The sequence below is a fragment of the Phoca vitulina genome, unplaced genomic scaffold, assembly GCF_004348235.1.
Source record: "Phoca vitulina isolate PV1807 unplaced genomic scaffold, GSC_HSeal_1.0 scaffold1, whole genome shotgun sequence".
In the NCBI taxonomy this organism is placed as follows: Eukaryota; Metazoa; Chordata; class Mammalia; order Carnivora; family Phocidae; genus Phoca; species Phoca vitulina.
The window spans coordinates 49797700-49819122 of NW_022589704.1; the positions used below are offsets into that span (position 1 = coordinate 49797700).

General features: G+C 39.8%; 2 protein-coding genes across 4 annotated transcripts in view; both read right to left on the reverse strand.

The window, feature by feature from the left end:
* Positions 1–20956, reverse strand: part of DUSP19 (dual specificity phosphatase 19) — a 34142-nt gene extending 13186 nt beyond the window's left edge. For 2 of the 3 annotated variants that reach the window (XM_032406741.1, XM_032406733.1), the window contains exons 1-3: positions 20547–20956; positions 14654–14700; positions 5001–5035 (exon numbers count right to left, since the gene is read on the reverse strand). In XM_032406741.1, coding sequence (XP_032262632.1) covers positions 5003–5035; positions 14654–14700; positions 20547–20772 — 306 coding nt within the window. In that variant the 5' untranslated portion in view covers positions 20773–20956 and the 3' untranslated portion in view covers positions 5001–5002. Of the gene's footprint in view, positions 1–5000; positions 5154–14653; positions 14701–20546 lie in introns of all 3 variants that reach the window. The other variant, XM_032406722.1, reaches the window with a different exon arrangement.
* Positions 8336–10218, reverse strand: LOC116637500 (translationally-controlled tumor protein-like). Its single transcript, XM_032412933.1, has 2 exons — positions 10126–10218; positions 8336–9296 (listed from the first exon to the last, which is right to left on the reverse strand). Exons 1-2 carry the CDS (start codon positions 10216–10218, stop codon positions 8847–8849), a joined length of 543 nt encoding a protein of 180 aa, XP_032268824.1. The 3' UTR covers positions 8336–8846.
* Positions 20957–21423: the final 467 nt, after the last annotated feature.

Genomic DNA, 21423 nt, shown 5'->3' on the forward strand with positions numbered 1-21423 from the left:
TGACACAAACAGCTCATGACAATATGAAGTAGAAAAGGCAATTAGATACCTTAGCATCAGGTCAATAAATGAAAAATGTTTCGGGTAACTTGCAAATGATACTTTACAAGTGAAGAGGGACACAGTGCAAGACCAATGCTGACGGGGTAATACTGCATTAATAATGAAATGATGGAGCTGACGGAACAGCACTGATATAGGTTGACTTATCTCAGGCTTTTAAAAAGTTAATGATCTAGATGAAATGAAGTGAACCCTAAAGAATTAGACATTCTGGTTAATTACTTCATTTCCTGATTCTTCTTTTGGTACAACACAAAAGAAAGATGGGAACAGGGGAAGGGGAACAAAATAAAACCTAAACTGAAAACTCTCTACCCAAAGCATAGATTAACAATATCATCCTTAGGACTCATTGGATTATTTCACTTTTGCAAGGCAGTTCTCTCACAATTATAAATCTGTTGCAAAATTCCTTTCCTAATGTATTGCAATAAATTTGCAAATGCTTCTCATTTCAAGAAAACCAAATGATTCACAATAAAAATTAGTATTTTGAAAATCCTCATTATCAAAAAAGAATTTCAATTGTTTTCTTATATTTATGACTATTTCCAAATTTTAACTGTTTCTGTACAGGATGGGCTAATACCAATACTATACATACATGCAACTTTTCTCACTTTGTGTAATAGGTCATTTTTATGAGATTAGAGGCATTTAAAAATCATATTACAGTAAATGATGAAAACTAGTAAGGAATTTCTTTCATCTCAAAACAAATCAGATGTTCGAAAGAAACACAGAATTGTAAGCTAAATAAGAGATATCATTCAATGTCATTTTTAATATATCCTGACTACATACTACTCATGTTTAATAATGTTATTATTTTCTTCTTTCTTATACCCTTATGTAACAGCTACCTTTCTGTTGCTTTCTATAGCCTTTGAATTGACTTATTTATCTTTTATTATTCTTTGGGTATCATATTGTCCTTGAAAGTATTCCCAAAGGGGCTCCTGGGTGGCTCAGTGGGTTAAGTGTCTGACTCTCAGTTTCTGCTCAGGTCATGATCTCAGGGTCATGAGATCGAGCCCCACCCTGGACTCTGTGCTCAGCGGGGAGTCTGCTTGAGATTCTCTCTTGCTCCCCTCTACCCCTCCCCACCTCGCTCTCTCTCTAAAATAAGTAAATAAATCTTAAAATAAAAAGGAGAGAAAGTATTCTCAGAAAAGTTATTGGCTTGGGCGCCTGGGTGGCTCAGTAGGTTAAGCGTCTGCCTTCGGCTCAGGTCATGATCCCAGGGTCCTGGGATTGAGTCCCACGTCAGGCTCTCTGCTCAGCAAGGAGCCCGCTTCTCCCTCTGCCTCTCCCTCGGCTGCAGCTCCCCCTGCTTGTGCTCTCTCTGTCAAATAAATGAATGAAATTGTAAAAAAAAAAAAAAAAAAAGTTATTCACTTTATATCCGCTTTCCAGGACTCAAAATAGTAATGATTTAAATTCATAAAGAAACATTTTCCGCACTAACTGTTGTCCTCCACCTGGAAGGCCTTTGCTCCGCTTCTTGGTCCAGCTAACACCAGCTTCTGCTCTAAGAAGCCTGTCTCTCTCTGAGTGAGATGGGGTCAGGGGGGATATCTTAGCCATCTTTGTATGCTGCATCCTTAGTGCAATTTTAGGCACACAGTAGATATTCCATGAATGTTTGCCAAGCAAATAAATTAATTTTGTTCTCCATTCCCAAGAAGAAAGTGTTCTCTTAAAAATTTGAATCACCGTTTTGCTATGGGCAGATAGAAATCATGTTATAGTATTTCCAGTTTATCAAGCATTCTTTGTTCTCACGCTGTTGTGAGTAACTTTTCAACTAGACTGCAAGCTCCTTGAGGGCAGCAGTATGTATGTATCCCTCATATCCTCTCAGAATAAGTAATTAATATTTGTTGACAGATTAACTGAGCCAAGTTTAGGTCTTTTTTAAATGAGTCTTTTGATATTTAAAAAAATATATATGAAAATGTTACCAGTAATTATGTCTAAATGGTGTGAGGAGGGTAAATTTTTACTTATTTGTATTTTCCAATTTTTCTACAATGACATAGTTTACTTACATCATGTTTTTAAAATCATATCCCATAAAATGAGTAATAAAGTAAACATGGACTATCAAATACACCTTTTCATATTAACAAAACCTTTTGCCCATAAAAAAAGGGAGTCAAGTAAATTTTCATAAAAGAACTCTTAAGGCTACAGAGCTTACTCTACTACTTTCCTCTTGTGTGTATTTGTCCCTTAAGGCATAAATCTAACAAATAATGCATGAGGCAGACATAGAGAAAAGGCAGAGAAACCAAACAACAGGGTTTTATAAGTACAGAGGAAAATGAGAAAAGACATGGGAAAATAGAAGAGATTCCTTTTGGCAGCTGTATGTGAAAAGATAAAACAACAAAGTGTAGGGCCTAGAAAGGTAGTTTTGAGACACTCAATTAACTGAGTAATCACATTTAATAAAACCTGCATATATAACAGAGAAAGTTACGAAAAGATCTCTTCTAGAAAAAATGAAGAAAATTCAAGAATTCTATTGCTAAAACTAAGTATGTATTAATTTGAACTGTAAAGAGTTTTCAGGGCAAGGAAATATTGGCTGAGTTTAGGACTGCAGTATAAAACATAATGCTTGAGGGGCGCCTAAGTGGCTCAGTTGGTTAAGCGACTGCCTTCAGCTCAGGTCATGATCCTGGAGTCCCTGGATCGAGTCCTGCATTGGGCTCCCTGCCCGGCAGGGAGTCTGCTTCTCCCTCTGACCCTGCCCCCTCTCATGTGCTCTCTCTCTCTCATTCTCTCTCTCTCAAATAAATAAATAAAATCTTTAAAAACAAACAAACAAACATAATGCTTGAGAAATGAGAACAGATTATGGAATTCTAATACATCTAGTAGCAGAAACCTTGTAGGTACCTCCTCAGATTCCCTTGGTGCCATCACCTCATGGGCCCTAAGCTTCTCCACCTCAGCCTCCACTTCTTGGCCCACTGCCCCCCTTAGGCCTGATGAGTTTTGCTGGCCTACTGAGAAAGCCTGGCTCTTCCCCTGTGATGGTCTCTGCAGAAACAAGTACACCCTGAGTTCTGGATTCCCCTGCTGCTTCTGAACGTGGATGCAAAGTCCACAGGCCACTGAGTTTGGCTTCAAGGCAGCTGCTGAAGGACAGAGTGTGTAACCTGGAACTGTGGGATTAGTTACCTCCCTGGGGGGTAAATTTTGACCACTAAAACAGGAGCTGACAGGAAGCCAGGTAGATGAGTTCTCTCTTCCCTCCCTCCCCAAGTCTGTACAGAGGTGCAATTCTTTGTGCTCCCTGCCAGAAGATGCCTTAAGTGGCAGAGCAGGTACACCTGCTAAGCACCCAACTAGTCCACTGTCAGCTCATTGTGCAGTTGTGCTTAGCAAGGGAAATGCATCATCTCACGTGGCTTCCCATCCTTTCCTGAATCACTTCCCTTTCTCCCACTCTCACTGCCCATGGATTCCATCTCTCAAATGAGGCACCAGCTCTTAATCTTTGTCTCAGGTTCTGTTTTTTAGGAAACCCAAGCCAAGGAAACTTTTAATCAATTATTACCCTTTCTACTTTTTGCTTGCAACATGTACATATCTTTGAATATGAATATGCATATGGATGATGCCTATATTTTTCTTTTGCCATTTAAGGCATATCTCACATCTCCTTAGAGAAGCAGCTAATACAGAAACATGATCATGTTTATTTTTAACACTATCAACTGGCACACTGGAATGTTATAATCCAGATCTTATAAAATTTTTCATAAGAGAAAATACTGGCCAATAGTAGGCCTTGAATTAGAAACCCTCTTCCTCTTCTTTTATCTAAATATCTGCTATTAAATAAAGCTGAATGGTAGAGTTGAAGAGTTTTATATTTTCCAGATAATCTAAAGGAAAGCACCTAGAACAGTGCTGGGCACGTAAGGCATTCAATAAATTTTACTAAATAAAAGGAAGGGAGAGGGAAGAAAAAAGGTTAGGAGAAAAGGTAGAAGGGAAATCATTAGCCAGAATTCAACTAAGCTGGATTCTAATGTTGAGTGTCATTAATTGTTAGGTGCCCCAGGAGAGTTAACTTTTCTCTGTAAGTGCTTCTACACTCCCATCTATTTATCTCACATAAATTTTTTAAGAATTATATGCTAACTAAAAATGATGTCATTTCAAGGTATAATTACTGGTAATAGCCAACCGAGAAGCCCAGTGTTGACTTGGATCTATTACCAAAGTTGAAGTAGGATATTATCTGTTGGTCTTTTAAAGTAAGAGAACCAGTGGACAGCTTTTGATCAGCATTTTCATACAATCTCAGTAAAGCAATACACATTTAGTCCTTAGAGCACCCTATAACTTTCTATTGTTAAAAATGCATAAATTCACTATCCCTACCACATCCACAAAAATGCAAATTAATCTTCATAAATACATTAAAAGGACTACAGCAGTATCTATCCCATACTCCACCTGATTATCTTGCAAACTGGTTAGAGGGCAGGTGGTTATAAAGCATCAAAGGAAATCTAAGTACATATAAACACAGGAAAATTCAGTTAAGTGGAGATTTTTATCTCCTAATATTTCTCAGGAAGCCATAGGAAGATGAGAAATTAATGTTAAAAGTAAGTATCTCATTGAGGGGCGCCTGGCTGGCTCAGTCAATAGAGCATGCAACTTTTGATCTCAGGGTCATGAGTTTGAGCCCCACATTGGGCACAGAGATTACTTAAAAAAAAAAAAAGTATATATCTCATTGAGAAGAAAAACTGGAGAACTAAAAAGTTGTAGGAGTTCATGAACGATTGGTGGAGGGGAAATTTCATAGTGGTTCTCTATATTCATCACAAAAAGAATAAAGATTGGATAATGGACTTGTACTTTAAAATTTCTGCCTTTGAGGAACTGTGGATCAAAATGAAACTTACCTTCATTTTTGCTTGTTCAATAAATTCAAAACATTCTGGAAAATAAGACAGGATATTGGTTTCAGGCAGATCCAATATAGAAATGCTCTTATATATAAAGTCACTGAGGAAAGCATTTTCAACTCCATATGCAACATTGAGAATATGAGTCACCTTAAAGAGAAAAAAAAGATGATTTTTAAAAATTCTCTAATGAATTAATATTAGGCTAATTAAAAAGAGAATGGGATGTTGAGATTTGTAACAAGAATAAACAATTTAAGCATAACTCACTTGAATAATACTTGCAGGAAGCCTTCTTTGACCGCCCATCCCTCACCAGAAGTGCTAACTCTATACATTCCCATAGCACCCTCTACTTGCCCTAATTATAGCTCTTACCACTTTGAGATTATTTGTCTCCCTCATGGTACTAGAAACTCCATGAGGGTAGGGACCATGTTTGGTTTATTCACTATTCCAAGTAAGCACTGTGAGTGAGCAGTGACCTGAGCACAGAAATTACTTAAAATATTTGTTAGAAAAATCAATGAATATCCATATAATAAACTCGAATAAGGGAAGTAGATCAATAACAGAAAGTTCCCTTTCAATAATTATTTCCCAATTTTCCTTCCTATTCGTCATAAATATGATGGTTCTCAAGTGTGCCTGCCCATCAGAATCACTCAGTGAGTTTTTTAAAAATGTCAATGCCACAGAGCCTCAAACCCAGAGATTCCAATGAATTAGTCTGGTTGAAAGGATGGTCATGAAAGATTTTCTTTCAAATGGTACACAAAAGCAACCTTCTACTCCATCTGTGCATTTGAGTTCCTTTCCTACAGTCTACCAAGCATATGGAAGGAGTTATGTGGAAAGTCAATTAAAAGAATTCAAAAGCAAAATGGATCAGAAAAATAAGGCACTGTTGTTTTTTTTTTTTTTTTAAGATTTTATTTATTTATTTGACAGAGAGAACGAAAGAGCACAAGCAGGGGGAGCAGCAGAGGGAGAGGAAGAAGCAGGCCCCCTTCCAAGCAGGGAGCCTGATGTGGGACTCGATCCCAGGACCCTGGGATCAGGACCTGAGCCGAAGGCAGATGCTTAACTATCTGAGCCACCCAGGCACCCAAGGCACTGTTTCTTGTTATGACATGCCTCACTGTACTTATTCTCTCTTAACATGGGTGTTAGGTTTTGCCTGAGCTCTGTATTTTCATGTATTTCACATATATTTTAGACTATCTGTCCAGCTCTGCCTCTCTTGCCCCTACTACCCTCCTAGATATGGCTCTGGCAGTGCCCTACTCCTCCCCTAGCACAGCTGACTGGATTCAGGCAGACACCTGACTTAAAACAAAACTGATCAAATAATCTTTAGAAATTTTAAAAATAGGGGGTGCCTGGGTGGCTCAGTCGTTAAGTGTCTGCCTTCGGCTCAGGTCATGATCCCAGGGACCTGGGATCCAGCCCCGCATCGGGCTCCCTGCTCAGTGGGAAGCCTGCTTCTCCCTCTCCCACTCCCCCTGCTTGTGTTCCCTCTCTCACTGTGTCTCTCTCTGTCAGATGAATAAATAAAATCTTAAAAAAAAAAAAATTAAAAAAAAATTTTATGGGCGCCTGGGTGGCTCAGTTGGTTAAGCGACTGCCTTCAGCTCAGGTCATGATCTTGGAGTCCCTGGATCGAGTCCCGCATCGGGCTCCCTGCTCGGCAGGGAGTCTGCTTCTCCCTCTGACCCTCCCCCCCCTCATGCTCTCTCTATCTCATTCTCTCTCTCAAATAAATAAATAAAATCTTTAAAAATAAATAAAGAAATAAAGAAATTTTTAAAAATAGGTGTACAAGACAGCTAGAATGATCCACAAACTGGAGAGCTTTAAGACAGCCACTTTCTATTAAGTGCTCAAAGAAGCTGAAAATTTCTGCTCCCAAATAAGAATAGAGTAGATGTGCAGAGAGGGGCCATGATGCCAGTGTGAGAGAAGAACCATCTTGGATGGCGTTCTCTTCTCCAGTGCAGCTACTCTCGGCTCTGATTCCAGAGCTCCCCCTAAATCATTATACACATTCTCATTCCTTGCTCAGGTTTCTGTGCTTCCCAACCCAAAGAACATTGATTAAGACACTCCAGGAATTAGACCTTATGAAGACAGAGCCATAAGCCATTTACTAACCTAACTGCCTTGTGGAAGAAAGACAACAGAAAACACCTCAACTATCTACTCAAGAAAGACTTAAATAGAGAGGAGATGGGAGAAACTAGAAAGGTAAGAACATTTTTAGAAGATAAAGTCTGAAATGTTCTGTTTTCCCCAGTGAAGTCTTATCTATGTCAAGTCACTCACTGTCAGTGTACTTCTGACCAGGATTATATTATGATTCTGCCCTTAATTATAGAACATCTTCCAATGTTATATTACGATTCTGCCCTTAATTATAGAACATCTTCCAATGTTTTACATTATTGATGTGTTCGCCTTGTCTTTACAAATGTATTCTACATTCCCAAAAGAACAGAAATGAGGTCTTTCATATAAATGTATAGATCTATAGATCTTCACAGGATTATGGAGAAAACCAGAATCTTGGGAAAACCTGTTGAAAGGTAAAAGTGCTTTACAAATATTGTGGATTACCAATGCCTGGGGAGTGTAGCTGTTGGGAAATGCAGTTTATATGGCTATTGATTGGTCCTGATTAAAAAGAATTGTACTGAGTCACAGGTAGTGGTGATGATGGGCATCCAGTCTAAAACCCTTTCTAGTAATTAGGCATACTTCCAAAATGTAATTACGGAGGTCCTAACAATGATTGCCCTTGGGAAGCCCTTTGTAATATGGATAATAATAGCCCCTTATTGAGAACTTGGTATGTGCTAGGCATATGTCACTTTATCCTCACATTTAGGCATTATTATTTCCAATTTTAATAAACTTTTATATTTTGAAACTGGTTCAGGGGTGCCTGGGAGGCTCAGTCATTAAGCATCTGCCTTCGGCTCAGATCACGGTCCCAGGTCCCAGGGTCCTGGGTTCGGCCCCGCATTGGGCTCCCTGCTCAGTGAGAAGTCTGTTTCTCCCTCTCCCACTCCCCCTGCTTGTGTTCCCTCTCTCACTGTGTCTCTGTCAAATAAATAAAAATCTTAAAAAAAAAAAAGAAAGAAACTGGTTCAAAAATCAGAACATTACAAAATAGAAACATTAAGAAATCTTGTTCTCACCGTGTCCCTATCTACTCCATTATCTCCCACAATAATGGTAACCACCTTTGTTGAAGTTTCCTGTATATTCTTTTAGAACATCTTTTTTTTTTTTTTTTTTTTTTTTTTACTGTTATTAGTCTCCTTTTATTCTTTTGGTAATCTCCTCCAGAGTTAACTACTTCTGTTTGTGGGTGATGAAATGTGTAAGGAATCCACTTCAAACGTTGGCCCAGCTATGAGCATGGTCTTTCCCTTTACTTGAACTCAGAATGAAGACTTTTGATTCTTGTTTTTTATATTCCAGTCCCAGAAGTAGTTTTTCACTGTAGAAGTTATCTGCAGGCAGTCTTATACTTTCTAGCAGTAGTCTACGACCAGGCTCTAGCTTCTCCAGGACACTACACAGGATGGATTTAAATGTGTGTTAAACTAAGAGGCATTCTCTCAAATGAGTTTAAACGCATTTTATTTTTAGACAACCTACATGACATGTTTTTTATTCTTAAAAACAATGCCTCTGCTCCAAATAAATCAGGGTCAAAACAAATGAAGAGCTCAAGAGGCCATCAGTCCCATCTGTCTAAGTCCTGGTGTCATGTGGGTGAAGAGGAGCAGCCCGTTATGGCAACAGCTGATGCATCCAAAGTCATGGCAGAATTCGTTAACATTTCTCCATTTCTAAACCATCTGTAAAGAAAATCATATATGGGTTCACACCATCCTCACAGGAGTCCAGCAGAGCAACCACACCATGTGGATTCATGTTTTCACCAATAAAGAACTGGTAGTTTTTGAAATTAGCAAGGATGTGATTGATTTGCTCTGCAGCCCCTGTCATAAAAGGTTTTACTCTTTCTGGCCTCTGTTCTTCAAGTTTGCCTTTGATTGATTTCATGTAATCTTTGATGTACTTCTTGTAGGCTTCTTTTGTGAAGCTGGTTTCCTGCAACTGATGGTTCATGACAGTACCAACACCAGTGATTACTGTGCTTTCGGGACCTTCGCCCTCCGGGCCTTCAGAGGACGCATTTCCACCAATGAGCGAGTCATCAACGTTACCCTCTGTCTGTCCTACTGACCATGGCTGATGAGGTCCCGGTAGATGATCATGCTAAGGCACTACCTTAGCAGGAGCCGGGAGCTCTGACCGAGCGCGGTGCAGCCGGAGCGGCACTTTCTATTAAGTGCTCAAAGAAGCTGAAGGAGGGGCTAGGGGGAGGAACGGGCAGAAAAGGCCGACTCAGTCGCTCCCCAACCTCATACAGAGGGCACGCACGTCCCCCTACGTCATTGCGCGCTTTTAGAACATCTTTAGGCAAATAATTTATTCCCTTTCTTACACAAAGACAACACCTTGGGTTCCCCTCTCACTTAAATATGTCCTGGAGATTTTTTCGTATATTTACAGACCCTTTTCTTGGTGTTCTTTTGTATAGCTATTCAGTATTCTATGGTATGAGTGTACTATTGTTTAAACAGTTCCCTATCGATGATCACGTGGGCTGTTTTCAATGATTTGCTATTATGAACAATGCAGCAGGAAGTACCTTGGAACATTTTATGTTAGAGTCAGTTTTCTATCTTCCATAGGGCTTTATAGGGCACACACCAGGCACTTGAATACCTTATTAATAAAGCAACTACTATTACTGTACCTAAACATTAAAATGAAATTCCTACTGAAACTTCTGAAATGGTCCTCCACAAGAGAATTTCTATTAATTATAGCACTTTACGGCCCTGAGACAGAGGACGGCCTGGAATGACCGGGGTGCACGAGAGAGCAGGCACACCTGGACCTTTGGGAGGAGAAACACGCAGGGGCTGAAAGGTGGTTTTTCCAAATTACGTTAGGTCCGCAAAACCTCCTTGTTTTGCGGCGAGATTCAGCTAAGGCTGAAAGGGCCCGGGAGGCGGAGCGGTTACTTCGGCCTCCCTACTCGCCCGGCAGGCTGGCCTCCACCCTCAGGGGAACGCGCCACCAAGTCACTCCTTGAGCGCACCCTAGTTCTCCCGTGGACACTGCAGCTCATTTCCTCCTACCTTGAGGTCTCTCAACCAATGAGTTTGCCTATTCACCCAGAAAAGCAACTATCGGTGACAGTTCTAAGGATGGAGAGTGAGTCCACGCTGGAACAACAAATCTCATGCCCGAGAATGGAGCTGAAGAAGCTGAAAGGAAAGCGGGGTCCACACAGGAGAAACAAAGGAGGGGATTAAGAGAGATGTTATAGGAAACATCTCATCAATGTGGCACCTCCATCATCTGGATATTCCAGAGGAAACCTCCAGAATGGCCCGCTTCCCAAATGTAGATACATCTAAAGCCAATGAGATTTTGTTACCCATAGTATTCTCTGCCTGGTGCCCAGTGATATGCTCAATGGAGGTAAAAATGCGAAGTACAGCCTGGAAAGAAATTTATTTTTGTGGTTTCTTAGAAATGACTGTCATCCGTAGCTCTTAGCACATGAAGCAGCAGATGGAGTTGCATACGTCCCATGGGAGAGAGGACTGGTGCAGCGATTTCTTTCTGACTCCAGTGCATTTCTTACTGAGACACAGGAAGGTTCATGGAATTTGATGCCTCGGCTCATCACTGCTCAAGACTCAATTCAGCCCAAATTGCTCCTGTTGGAGAAGTGAACTCGGATGGTTCCTTTAATGAGGCAGGAAGGGGAAATTCCATTTTCTGCCTGAGCTCAGTGCAGCCTGCCCGAAGGCTGAGGGGTCCAGATGCCGAGCCATTGACCGACTTGGATCCAGGAGCAGCAGTGTCAGCAGATCTGGAGGCTCAGCCTCACTTGGAATCAGATGCTATTAAAGCAGAACAGAATCTTCTCTGAACAAGCTGCCACCACAGCTCCCATGGCCACCATCTGCTGTAGCAATGTCCCCACCGTGATGTGCTCCCTGCTTCTTCTGGTTACCTTCCCATACGTGTAGTGCCGCCTGATTTGGGAGGCTGTAAGCTATAAATAATAGCTTTAGCACCCCAGCTCAAGCCAGGAGCAGAATTCTCTATGGTGGAATCGTGCCAGCGCACAGAAAAGGCAATAGTGGCCCCTCATCTGCCTTCCTCCCTCCCCCCAGTTCCCTCCCGCCGGTCCCCACCCTTTCTTTTTCCAGGCCTCTGGGCTCTCTCTTGCTTGGCAGCTGCATCTGGTGGACCAGCTTGGAGCAATGAGCTTCTGCCTCCCAGCTCAGTGAAACCTGCAGTTTGAAAGAGAGCCTCCAGAAGAGAGTAGTGCTGATTCCAGAAGAACGGACTTGTGAATGGTGGCTTGGCAAGTGCCCAGCTTTCTGGCTCCCGGGCCAGGAAGATACTATTGCACAAGGTGGCCTTTGGAGTGCCTATCCTCTGAATTAGACCATCTAGGTCATTTGCTACGTTTTGGGGAGTAGGGCTGGCACTGACACAAATTAATTTCTAATTCTGCCCTCAGAGTAGCAGCACCCAAGATCTGGGACTGTTGGGATTATTAGGCTGCCCTGGGGGCAATTTCTTCAGATGTTTTTGTCATTTCTAACCTGGTTCTAACCTGGTAGTAACCGTAGGGCCTTGGGTGTCTTAGGGAGCTAAAACAAAATATCATAGACTACGTGGCTGAAACAACAAACGTTTATCTCTCATAGTTCTGGAGGCTGGGAAGCCGAGATCGTGATGCTGGCTGATCCGGTTCCTGGTGAGGGCTTGATGCCTGGCTTGCGGAGGCTGGCTGCCTTCTGGCCCTCAGAGGGGGTGGGCGAGGGAGAGGGAGAGCCAGGGACAGAGCTTTTAAGGTTGAATCGGCTTGAGACCCCAGGCGCTCCAAATTCTAGTCTATTGTTATTTCAACAACGTTCTTGTGCTTCAGGTACCAGTTGTTCTTTTAGTTACAATATCTGCTCTTTCAGACTTCCTTTGACAAGAAATTTGTACTTCTGAAGTCAATTTATCTAATAAGAATATCTGTCCCTCCGATGGAAGTTGAAACCTAAGCATTTGCAGATGACACAATCAAATGAGTACCATCTGCCTCAAAAAGCAGGCCTAATATATTCTACCCTGGGGAAAAGTAACAGGACCTCTTATAAGAGTTGACAACTTGAATGAAAGTATCATGGGGTCCTTGAGATCAAATAGTGGCAAGAGTCACCTTAGAAAGAAAGCATTTCACATGCTCTCAACAGGAAGCTTGAGACACTTGTTTGACCTGATCAATATGATGAAGAATGAGAAAGACTGTGCCATCCAGGTGGGGGGCGGGGGGGAGGACAAGTACGTGTGGGAGGCAGGAGACCAAGGGACAGAGAGGCCAAGGTGGGCACACTAGGAAGGCAGAAGGCGCCCATTTTCCCCAACTTGATGCACTGACTCCCAGAGGCAGGTGTGTTCTGTGGTGGAGAAGAATGGACTGAAAGTCCTGCAATCGGAATCCTACAACCCGCTCTGAGGCCGGGCGCACCAAGCGAACTGCTTTCAGGTTGTATTTCCGGGCTGGCCAGGTGAGACACACACACGAGGGTCCTGAAAGCTGCAAGGCTCAGTGGAAAGAATGGGACACATGATCTCCCGCCAGATGAAGGGAAAGGATGAACACAACAGTACTGATAACAAAGAAGACTGGAGGTGACTTTTGTGAGAACACCTGGAACAGTGACAGCATCTCTCTGTTTGTGTGTATCACTTCACGTCAACTTTTTTTTAGTACTGTTTCCACTTTTTAATAAAAATTTTAAAAAGTTTAAAAAAAAATTATATCCCTTTGAAATGTGCCATGCATTTAAATCAATAATCTAGTTTTGCCAAATCACTAAATTTTTCAATAAACCCTCTATTCAGCTGCTCAGTTTACCTTTGTTCTATTAGGCATCTAACAGTGTCACAAGTACAGAGACAGAGGGATCTTTTAAACAGCTGCTTGATTCACACCACCAGGATGAAAGCGAATTTGAATTGGTGTATCCTAAGAGCGGACAGATAATAAGACACTTGCCAATGAACGAATTTATCAGTTTTTCTATTTTTCATTTTTTCCTTGAGAAATATTAACTTATTAGCATAAGCAAGACTTCGAAACTTGTGCTACTTATGTTAAAATATTAATCTAAGACGGATCCTATTAGGAAATACAGTAATTCTCTTAACCTTATGCAATTCCAGGCCATTATCTCTTATTGTCAGGCAGTTATAATGGTGACTGCAACTGCCTCCTAGTCTCCCCACGCTAGTTTATGCAACACTCCAATTTATTTTCCACACTGCCTCTGACAAGCAACCTTTCAAACTGCAAATTTGATCTTGTTACTCCCCTGGGTAAAGACTTTCAAAGACTCCTGGATAAAGTCCAAAGCGTTTACTCTGGCTTACATGGACTTTTGTGATCTTACTCTTGCTTACATCTCTGACCTTGTTTCTTGGTATCCTTCCTTCTCACTCTCTAAGTCCTGGGTTACTGACTTTTTTTTTTTTTTTTCCTGTCTCTGAAAGCACTGGCCTTTCTCTTCTGGGCCTCCACACAAACAATTTCTCCTATCTGAATGCTTTTCTGTCTGCTCCCTCCCCATCCCATTCCGAGCAAACTTCAGTATCATTTCCTCCAGGAAGATTTCCCTGACCTTATAATCCCCAACCCAACCCAAACATGGGTCAAGGGCATCATCTCATTCATATGCTCTCCAACGGCACCTGCATTTCCCCATCAAAGCACATAATACACCTGTACTGAAGCTGCTTATTTGTCTTTCTCCCCTCTCTGCCCCTCAGATCATAAGCTTCATGTGAATAAAAACCTCTTGCATTTCACAAACCATAGCAATTCCATGATGCTGAAGTACTGCTTGACAAAATAGATGGCTGAAATATTTTTAGTAAACACTGAAATAAATAATAAATCACACCAGTTGAGGGTGGAAGAAGATGGCATTGGGGAAGTAGTATGTGAGTTGGGACTCGGGCATGGGTAGGTCTTGGACGAGAAAAGAAGAGGAAAGTCTTTCCCACACAAAGGAACTACATAAGCAGAGGCAAGAAAACATGCTTCAAAGTCAGGTTCATAAGGATACATGAAGGGAGACAGAGAGAATATAAAATTGGAAAGATGGATTACAAATCCACATATTTTAATTAGGTACAATAATTTTTGCAACTTTATTAAAACAGGAGCCAAAAATGTTACCAGTTAAACTCTGAAATGGGGGCCCCTGGGTGGTGCAGTTGATTAAGCGTCCAACTCTTCGGTTTCAGCTCAGGTCATGATCTGAGTCTTGAGATCAAGCCCCACATCGGGATCCCAGCTCAGTGAGGAGTCTGCAAAAGTTTCTCTCCCCCCCTCCTCTGCCCCTCCCTGTGCTCTCTCTCTCTAAAAATAAATAAATAAATCTAAAAAAACCCAACAAACTCTGAAATGGACTAATAGTTTCTAAATAAATGTAACAATTAAAATACTTCCTATACATGGTGCCAGACCTAAAGCATTTTTTTACCTTGTACTTTTTCAGAGTATCCAGATCATGAGCAGCATCTTGTGACCCTATAAGAAATAAATCATATCACCTTGAACATAAAAATAATCATCCTAACTTTTTAATCTAATTTTGGTAGCAATTCTATTAGTTATTTGTTTATTTAAAAAATACAACTTGGAAGGACCTCAATCCAACCTTCTAAAAGAAAATTTAGAAATATTCATTAAAAAATGTTCATCTTGTGGGGTGCCTATATGGCTCAGTCGGTTAAGTGTCTGCCTTCAGCTCAGGTCATGATCCTGGGATCCTAGGATAGAGCCCCACACCATCAGGCTCCCTGCTCAGTGAGGAATCTGCTTCTCCCTCTCCCTCTTCCTTTGTCCCCCACCCCCAGCTCATGCTCTTTCTCTCTTGTGTTCTTGCTCTCAAATAAATAAATAAAATCTTTAAAAAAAAATTCATCTTGGGGCGCCTGGGTGGCTCAGTCGTTAAGCGTCTGCCTTCGGCTCAGGTCATGATCCCAGGGTCCTGGGATCGAGCCCCACGTCGGGCTCCCTGCTCCGCGGGGAGCCTGCTTCTCCCTCTGCCACTCCCCCTGCTTGTGTTCCCTCTCTTGCTGTGACAATGTCAAATAAATAAATAAAATCTTTAAAAAAAAAAAAATTCATCTTGTGTATGTATCTTGTCCTCTGCAATCCCACTTGCAGCAATTTGTCTTAAAACTCCCGGGTGTTGCAAAGATTAGCTATGAGGATGTTCACTATAGTACTGTTTATAATACAAAAAACCCCAAAACAAATAAAAACAACCAAAAGCCTAATCATAGGGGTTGGGTTAAATAAAATGATACATTTATGTAGTGAAATATATACACCCATTAAAATGAGAATGCAGAGGTACCTGGCTGGCTCAGTGGGTAGAGCATGTGACTCGATCTCAGAGTCATGGCTTTGAGCCCCACATTGGGGGTGGAGTTTACTTAAACAAAACAAAACAATGAGAATGCAGAAGAATATTTATGGCATGGAAATATATTCTCAATATATTAGGTGATGATACCATTAGGTTACAAAATACCATCATCCATTTTTATAAAAACATGTATATGCCTAAAAATGGACAGGAAGTATATAGAACAAAATGTTTACAGTGGGATTACAGGTAACTTTTTTTTATGTTCATCTGTATTTTTTACAATAAATATCTACTTTTTTTGTAACTTAAAAAAGGGTATTAAAAAAACCACCCACAAAATAACTCAGTGCCATTTGGTTTGGGAATACCCAATAGCTTAGAGCAAACACTGTTGGTCTATGAATTCTACCCACATTCCGTGTACCAATAGGGCTATCTATCCCCTTTTACCGTTTCTTCCTGTCAAAGTTGGCTCTCCAGATCTACCAAACTTGGAAAATGACTCTAGCTAATATGCAAGTCCAAACAGGAGATAACCAGTTAAAATAAAGCGAGTTAAACAATTGAAAAATAGGGCATTTATTATTTAAAGATTTCAAGTATTTTACTTTCCTAAATTAGGATCCATTTCCATGCATGATGTTTTTCTTACCTCACCTATCTAGGCAATCTGCCAGCTTCTATTATGTGATTTTAGGTAGCTGAAAAGCCAGCAAGTACACTGGTTGGTCAATATTCGCCTAGTAATCTGAAACTCACAGATTCCTTACTGAGCCTACATTTAAATTTATTCCTAAAAGTTAGCCTATCAAAATATTAATATCTGTTAAAAACTGGATGGTGGATATGTAGTTGTCTGTCATATTATTGTCTGTAATCATCTATACCTTTGAAATACTTCATAATTGAAAAGTAATTTCTCAGTTTTCTGCAGGAAGTTCTAACCATCTCCAGGGGGGAAATGGCTTCAAATAAATTAAATGCAAATCATTTTTAAAATAAATAATAATTAATTCTACTCTGCCTAGGTCTTAAAATAGCAAAAAAAAAAAAAAAAAAAGAAAGAAACATGCATGAATGAAATTCTTTCTTTTAACCCTAGATTGCCATTATTATATTTATCAAGGCTGAATACTTCAATCATTTCCGTTAAACACACACACATCAAACACGACAGGTTGATTATATTTCAGAATTGGCTGGTACATTTTGAAAGTCACTTCCAGAATATGAACTCTATTGAAATAAATTTAGTATCCTTGAGACCAAAAAAAATGTTAACTTGTATGCTCTGCCTTTTCAAATAAGAAAATTATGAGTGTTAATAGGTGGGGAAACAATTTTAGTCAGCATAAATGGATTTCAGGTAATTGGCTTGTATGTTTCATTTAATACTTGGTAGTATTACAGTTCAAGTTAATTCTCTCTAAATTCTAGATATAAACATCAGCTTTTCTCCAATTTTAAGTGGTTGCTTTGTGTTATAGTCCTGTTAAACATTTATTGGAAAGACACATTATTAAAAGAAACACTGTATACTGTATATCATGACAATGTGTTTTTATTTTTTTAAGATTTTATTTATTTATTTGACAGAGAGAGACACAGTGAGAGAGGGAACATAAGCAGGGGGAGCGGGAGAGGGAGAAGCAGGCTTCCCGCTGAGCAGGGAGCCCGACGTGGGGCTCGACCCCAGGACCCCGAGATCATGACCTGAGCCGAAGGCAGACGCTTAACGACTGAGCCACCCAGGCGCCCCGATAATGTGTTATTTTTAAAAATGATTTTTTTTTTTTTTAAAGATTTTATTTATTTATTTGACAGAGAGAGACAGCGTGCACGCGCAAGCACAAGCAGGGGGAACAGCAGAGGTAAAGGGAGAAGCAGGCTCCCCACAGAGCAGGGAGCCCCATGTGGGACTTGGTTCTGTGACTGGTCCTGAGCTGAAGGCCGACACTTAACCGACTGAGCCACCCAGGTACCCCAACAATGTATTATTTAAACCTTTATTTTGAAAAAGTAGAATGTCATCCTTTTATAAACTATCTTAATTGAGATTTAAAAACAAATATCAATTTTAAGAATTTTACAATTTTAACAGTGGCTACATGAATCATAGTTGTATTAAAACTCATAGAACTAAATACCAAGTCAACTTTACTGTATGAATAGTTTTGAAAATGATTAAAAAGTTGATGAATAGGGAAACAATTAAACAAAGAGGGCTAAGAATAACAATTTACAGTTATTTTTACATCGATACTTACAAGCCACTAATACTCATTATTTGGCCAAGGATTATTATGGAAATACAAAGATGAGGTATTTTCAGTATTTTGCCATCATAATATATGTATCATAAAAAATAACTACATAAGATCTCCAGAATCCTGTTTAAGAGATTCTTTTTATGAAAATACTAAGTATTGTATAAATTCTGATGTAGTATGTCTTAATTTATAAGTCACCATTTTCATCATCACAAAAACAAACCAAAAGCATTACTGAAATGGGAAATAAATGATATTTGAAAGAGAAATGTTTTATTTGAGAAAATTGGTAGGAGTGAACATTCATAAATGAATAAAAACAGGAGCATAAATAACTATGAGGATGAGTTAACAGTATTTGTGGAAGAACTGCACAAAATAAAGAGCTATACAAATTTAATGTATTATCACCTCCCATCTCCATAACCCTATAAAAGATCCCAAGATTTTCACTTAGAATTGAAGAGAAGATCTCAAATGTCACCATTTGGAACTTCTTAACAGAATATAAATATATATATTTATATAAAGTTTATATATATATATAAACAAATAATACATGTACCTTTCAACTACCCAAGAGAAATGGAATTTTCTACTTTTACGAAGTAAGTTGGTTTTAAGAAAAGTCCTAGGGATTTTGCTGTAAAAATATAACTTTCAAAGCCTAGGACAAAAATGCTAAGATCTTTTTGTCAACCTGTTAGATAGTTCAAGGGCCTACGTAAGATTTTTGAAATGCAGAAGCTGGTTTGAATTTATGAGCTAACCGAAAAAGATTACAGTTTTACAGCTTCATTTTCTTTATTCCCTACCAAAAACAAATACTAATTTCAATAGTGCTAGGTGGGAGTTGTGTTGCTTTGAAGAGATGAAGAAAGCTCTTTGAAGCAACCTAGAAACAATCCCCCCATCTCCAGAGAGAAACTCAGTCTGGTCAGAAAGAACCCCTGCATCATTCATGTGGAAGAACTTAAGATGTAATCATCCACGGGTCCCTTGGAAATAAGGCACTTGTAACTAGGCAGAAAAAGGTCCATCTACCTCTCACAGGAAAGCAGGTTGTACCTGATAAAAACATCCCATTTCCTGGTCCAGAGAGGAGACCATCCATATAAGGTCTAGTTTCAGAAGTCTCTCCCAGAACTCTCCCAGGATTCTGGGAAGGGTTCCAATGCCAATCTGAGAATACTACCTTGATCAGCTCACTTTGGATAAGTCTAGATAAAAAAAATCACAAGCAAAGTTCATGAGAGTGAAATGATAGTTTAAAATTTAGTTTAAAATTCTACCATAGAATTTTAAACCATTATTACTACAAGGAAGCCAAATAACTGAAAAATGTGCCTGAGCGTATTTTCTTTCCTAGAAATGGTGTGCAAGTCCTGGGTCAACCTTTCAGACTAGCTAAATGGTCCCTTGATTTTGCACTGGGCTTCAGGAACTAGTTGGAGATATTTATTTGAAGTGAAAGATAGCTCATGTAGCAATACATGTAATACATAATACAATAACAACTCATATGTAACTGCAATTAATTTGTTTCAAAAATTTTCACAACCTCAGGATAACCCTATGAGAGAAATAGATACCTTTACTTTAGTTTTACAGATAGTTTCTTGCAGGACCAGAGAGAACAAATGACTTATGCTAGTTCATCTACTAAGGTAGAGCAGGACTGAAAACCTGGACTCCCCAAAGCAGTCTAAATGATAATGTAGAGCGGGAGTGGATCAGACTTGACCTTGATGCCCAGCTCTGTTATTTACTAGGTGTGTTACCTTGTGCAAATTACTTAACTATTGTTAAATCCAGTTCCCATCTGTGAAATGGAGTTGATAATCCCTACTTCAGAGAGTTTTTTAAAAAGGAGATGCTATGTGCACTTCACAACAGGACCTGGCTATTTCTGACTCCCAGTTCCGTGTTCTTTCTACTCAAGAATGGCTTGGCTGCATAAATATTGGCAAATCATTAATCTTTCCAAGTCTTAATTTCTCTACTCACAAATGAAAAATAATTCAAATCTACTTGAACATACTAATTTTTTTTAAAGAATGCCATACCATATTCTTGCCAAGCTAACAAGTTTGTACTTTTCATACTGTTCTTCATTTACTATTTGCGGAGCATGCTTTATATAGGGAAACAATATTCTCCCTAATACAAGAAATCATAAAACTACCAAATTCATAGCTATAAAATGAAAACACAATTTCTCCTTAACACTCAAAAAACAGGCACTTAGATGGCTGTTTTTTGTGGCTATAAGAGTCATGCATTCCATGATTTGTAACAGCAGAGAAGGCAAACAAGCACTTGGCTATTTCAAGTACTAACTTTTCTATAACCTTAACCCCTTGCTACTTAGAGTTTTACCTAATAAAAGCATTCTTTCTAATTCGATGATTTTTAAGGCTAATCCATTTATAATCCAAGAAAATACAACATTAACATGCTATCCTCCGGAGAAGTAAAAAAAAAAAAAAACCAAAAAACGGATGAAAGTTGTTCTAAAATCCAAATACCAGGTGCCATGTGCTACTGGAATCTATGCTTCTTATGGATATATTGTGGGCCAGCTAATGGAAGTTCCAAATCTAAAAAAGGAAACATTTCAACTTTTCAGCAGGGTAGCTGATAGAACAGAATAATACATATTCGGGAAAAAACGAGAAATATGGCTAAAAGGAATGAATGAGTTAGTGCCAAATCGATATACTCACCCAGGAGCAACCATGGCTTAATAACACCAACATGCAGGTCCAAGCTAAGGTCCTGCACATAACCACAACTACCCCCACTGCTCGGCTCTACTTCTTCCACAACATGAATTCTGGCATCTTTCCATGTTTCTATAATTTTCTTTCCAGTTAGCGTTGTCACCCTGGTGCATTGCTTCCTGAGATTATTCCGGGAGAACGCTTTAATTTCCTGGTTAAGGGAGTGCATTACATGAGCAGCGGCTAAGAACAAAATACAAGCAACTCTAGCCAAGACTGGAAAAGGCCGGAACTGCCCGTCCCTTAGCCCTCAGATTAAAAAAATAGAGCCTCAGGTGTGCAATCCCCTCCAGGTGATAGCAGCCACACACCGGAGACAAAGACTTCCAGGTCCGTTTTCCCCGGCACCACCAAGTAAGGCGAAGTTTGATTGGCCATTGAGAAACGAACCCCGATTGGATGCTGTATCTTCTTCCGGTCCGCCGAAAAGCTGCGTTAATTTCCACTGGCTCAAGGAATCCGCTCAGAGTGTATTTTTGCTGCTTAAACCTAGCTTTATTATTCATGCAAAGTGGGAAAATAGAAGACTTAATTGGAGAGACGACTGATATTCCCTCGCTCTTTTAAATGCAATGATTTTCTGGCTATGTTGGATTGGTGTCACTTGTTGTAGAGACCATAAACAACGGGTTGAAGGACGTACGGCTGCTGCTTTTAGCGAGAAGGCGAGGTCGTAGTGCAAACCTTCCTACTCCGCAGAGCTTTTCTTGTCCGCCTGTTTTAAGACTAACACAGTGGTGCTATCGATGTCAAAAATAACTTTAAGCTTATGTTTTGTACATTTTATGCTATCACTGCCAAGAGGGGCGTTTGCTGCATA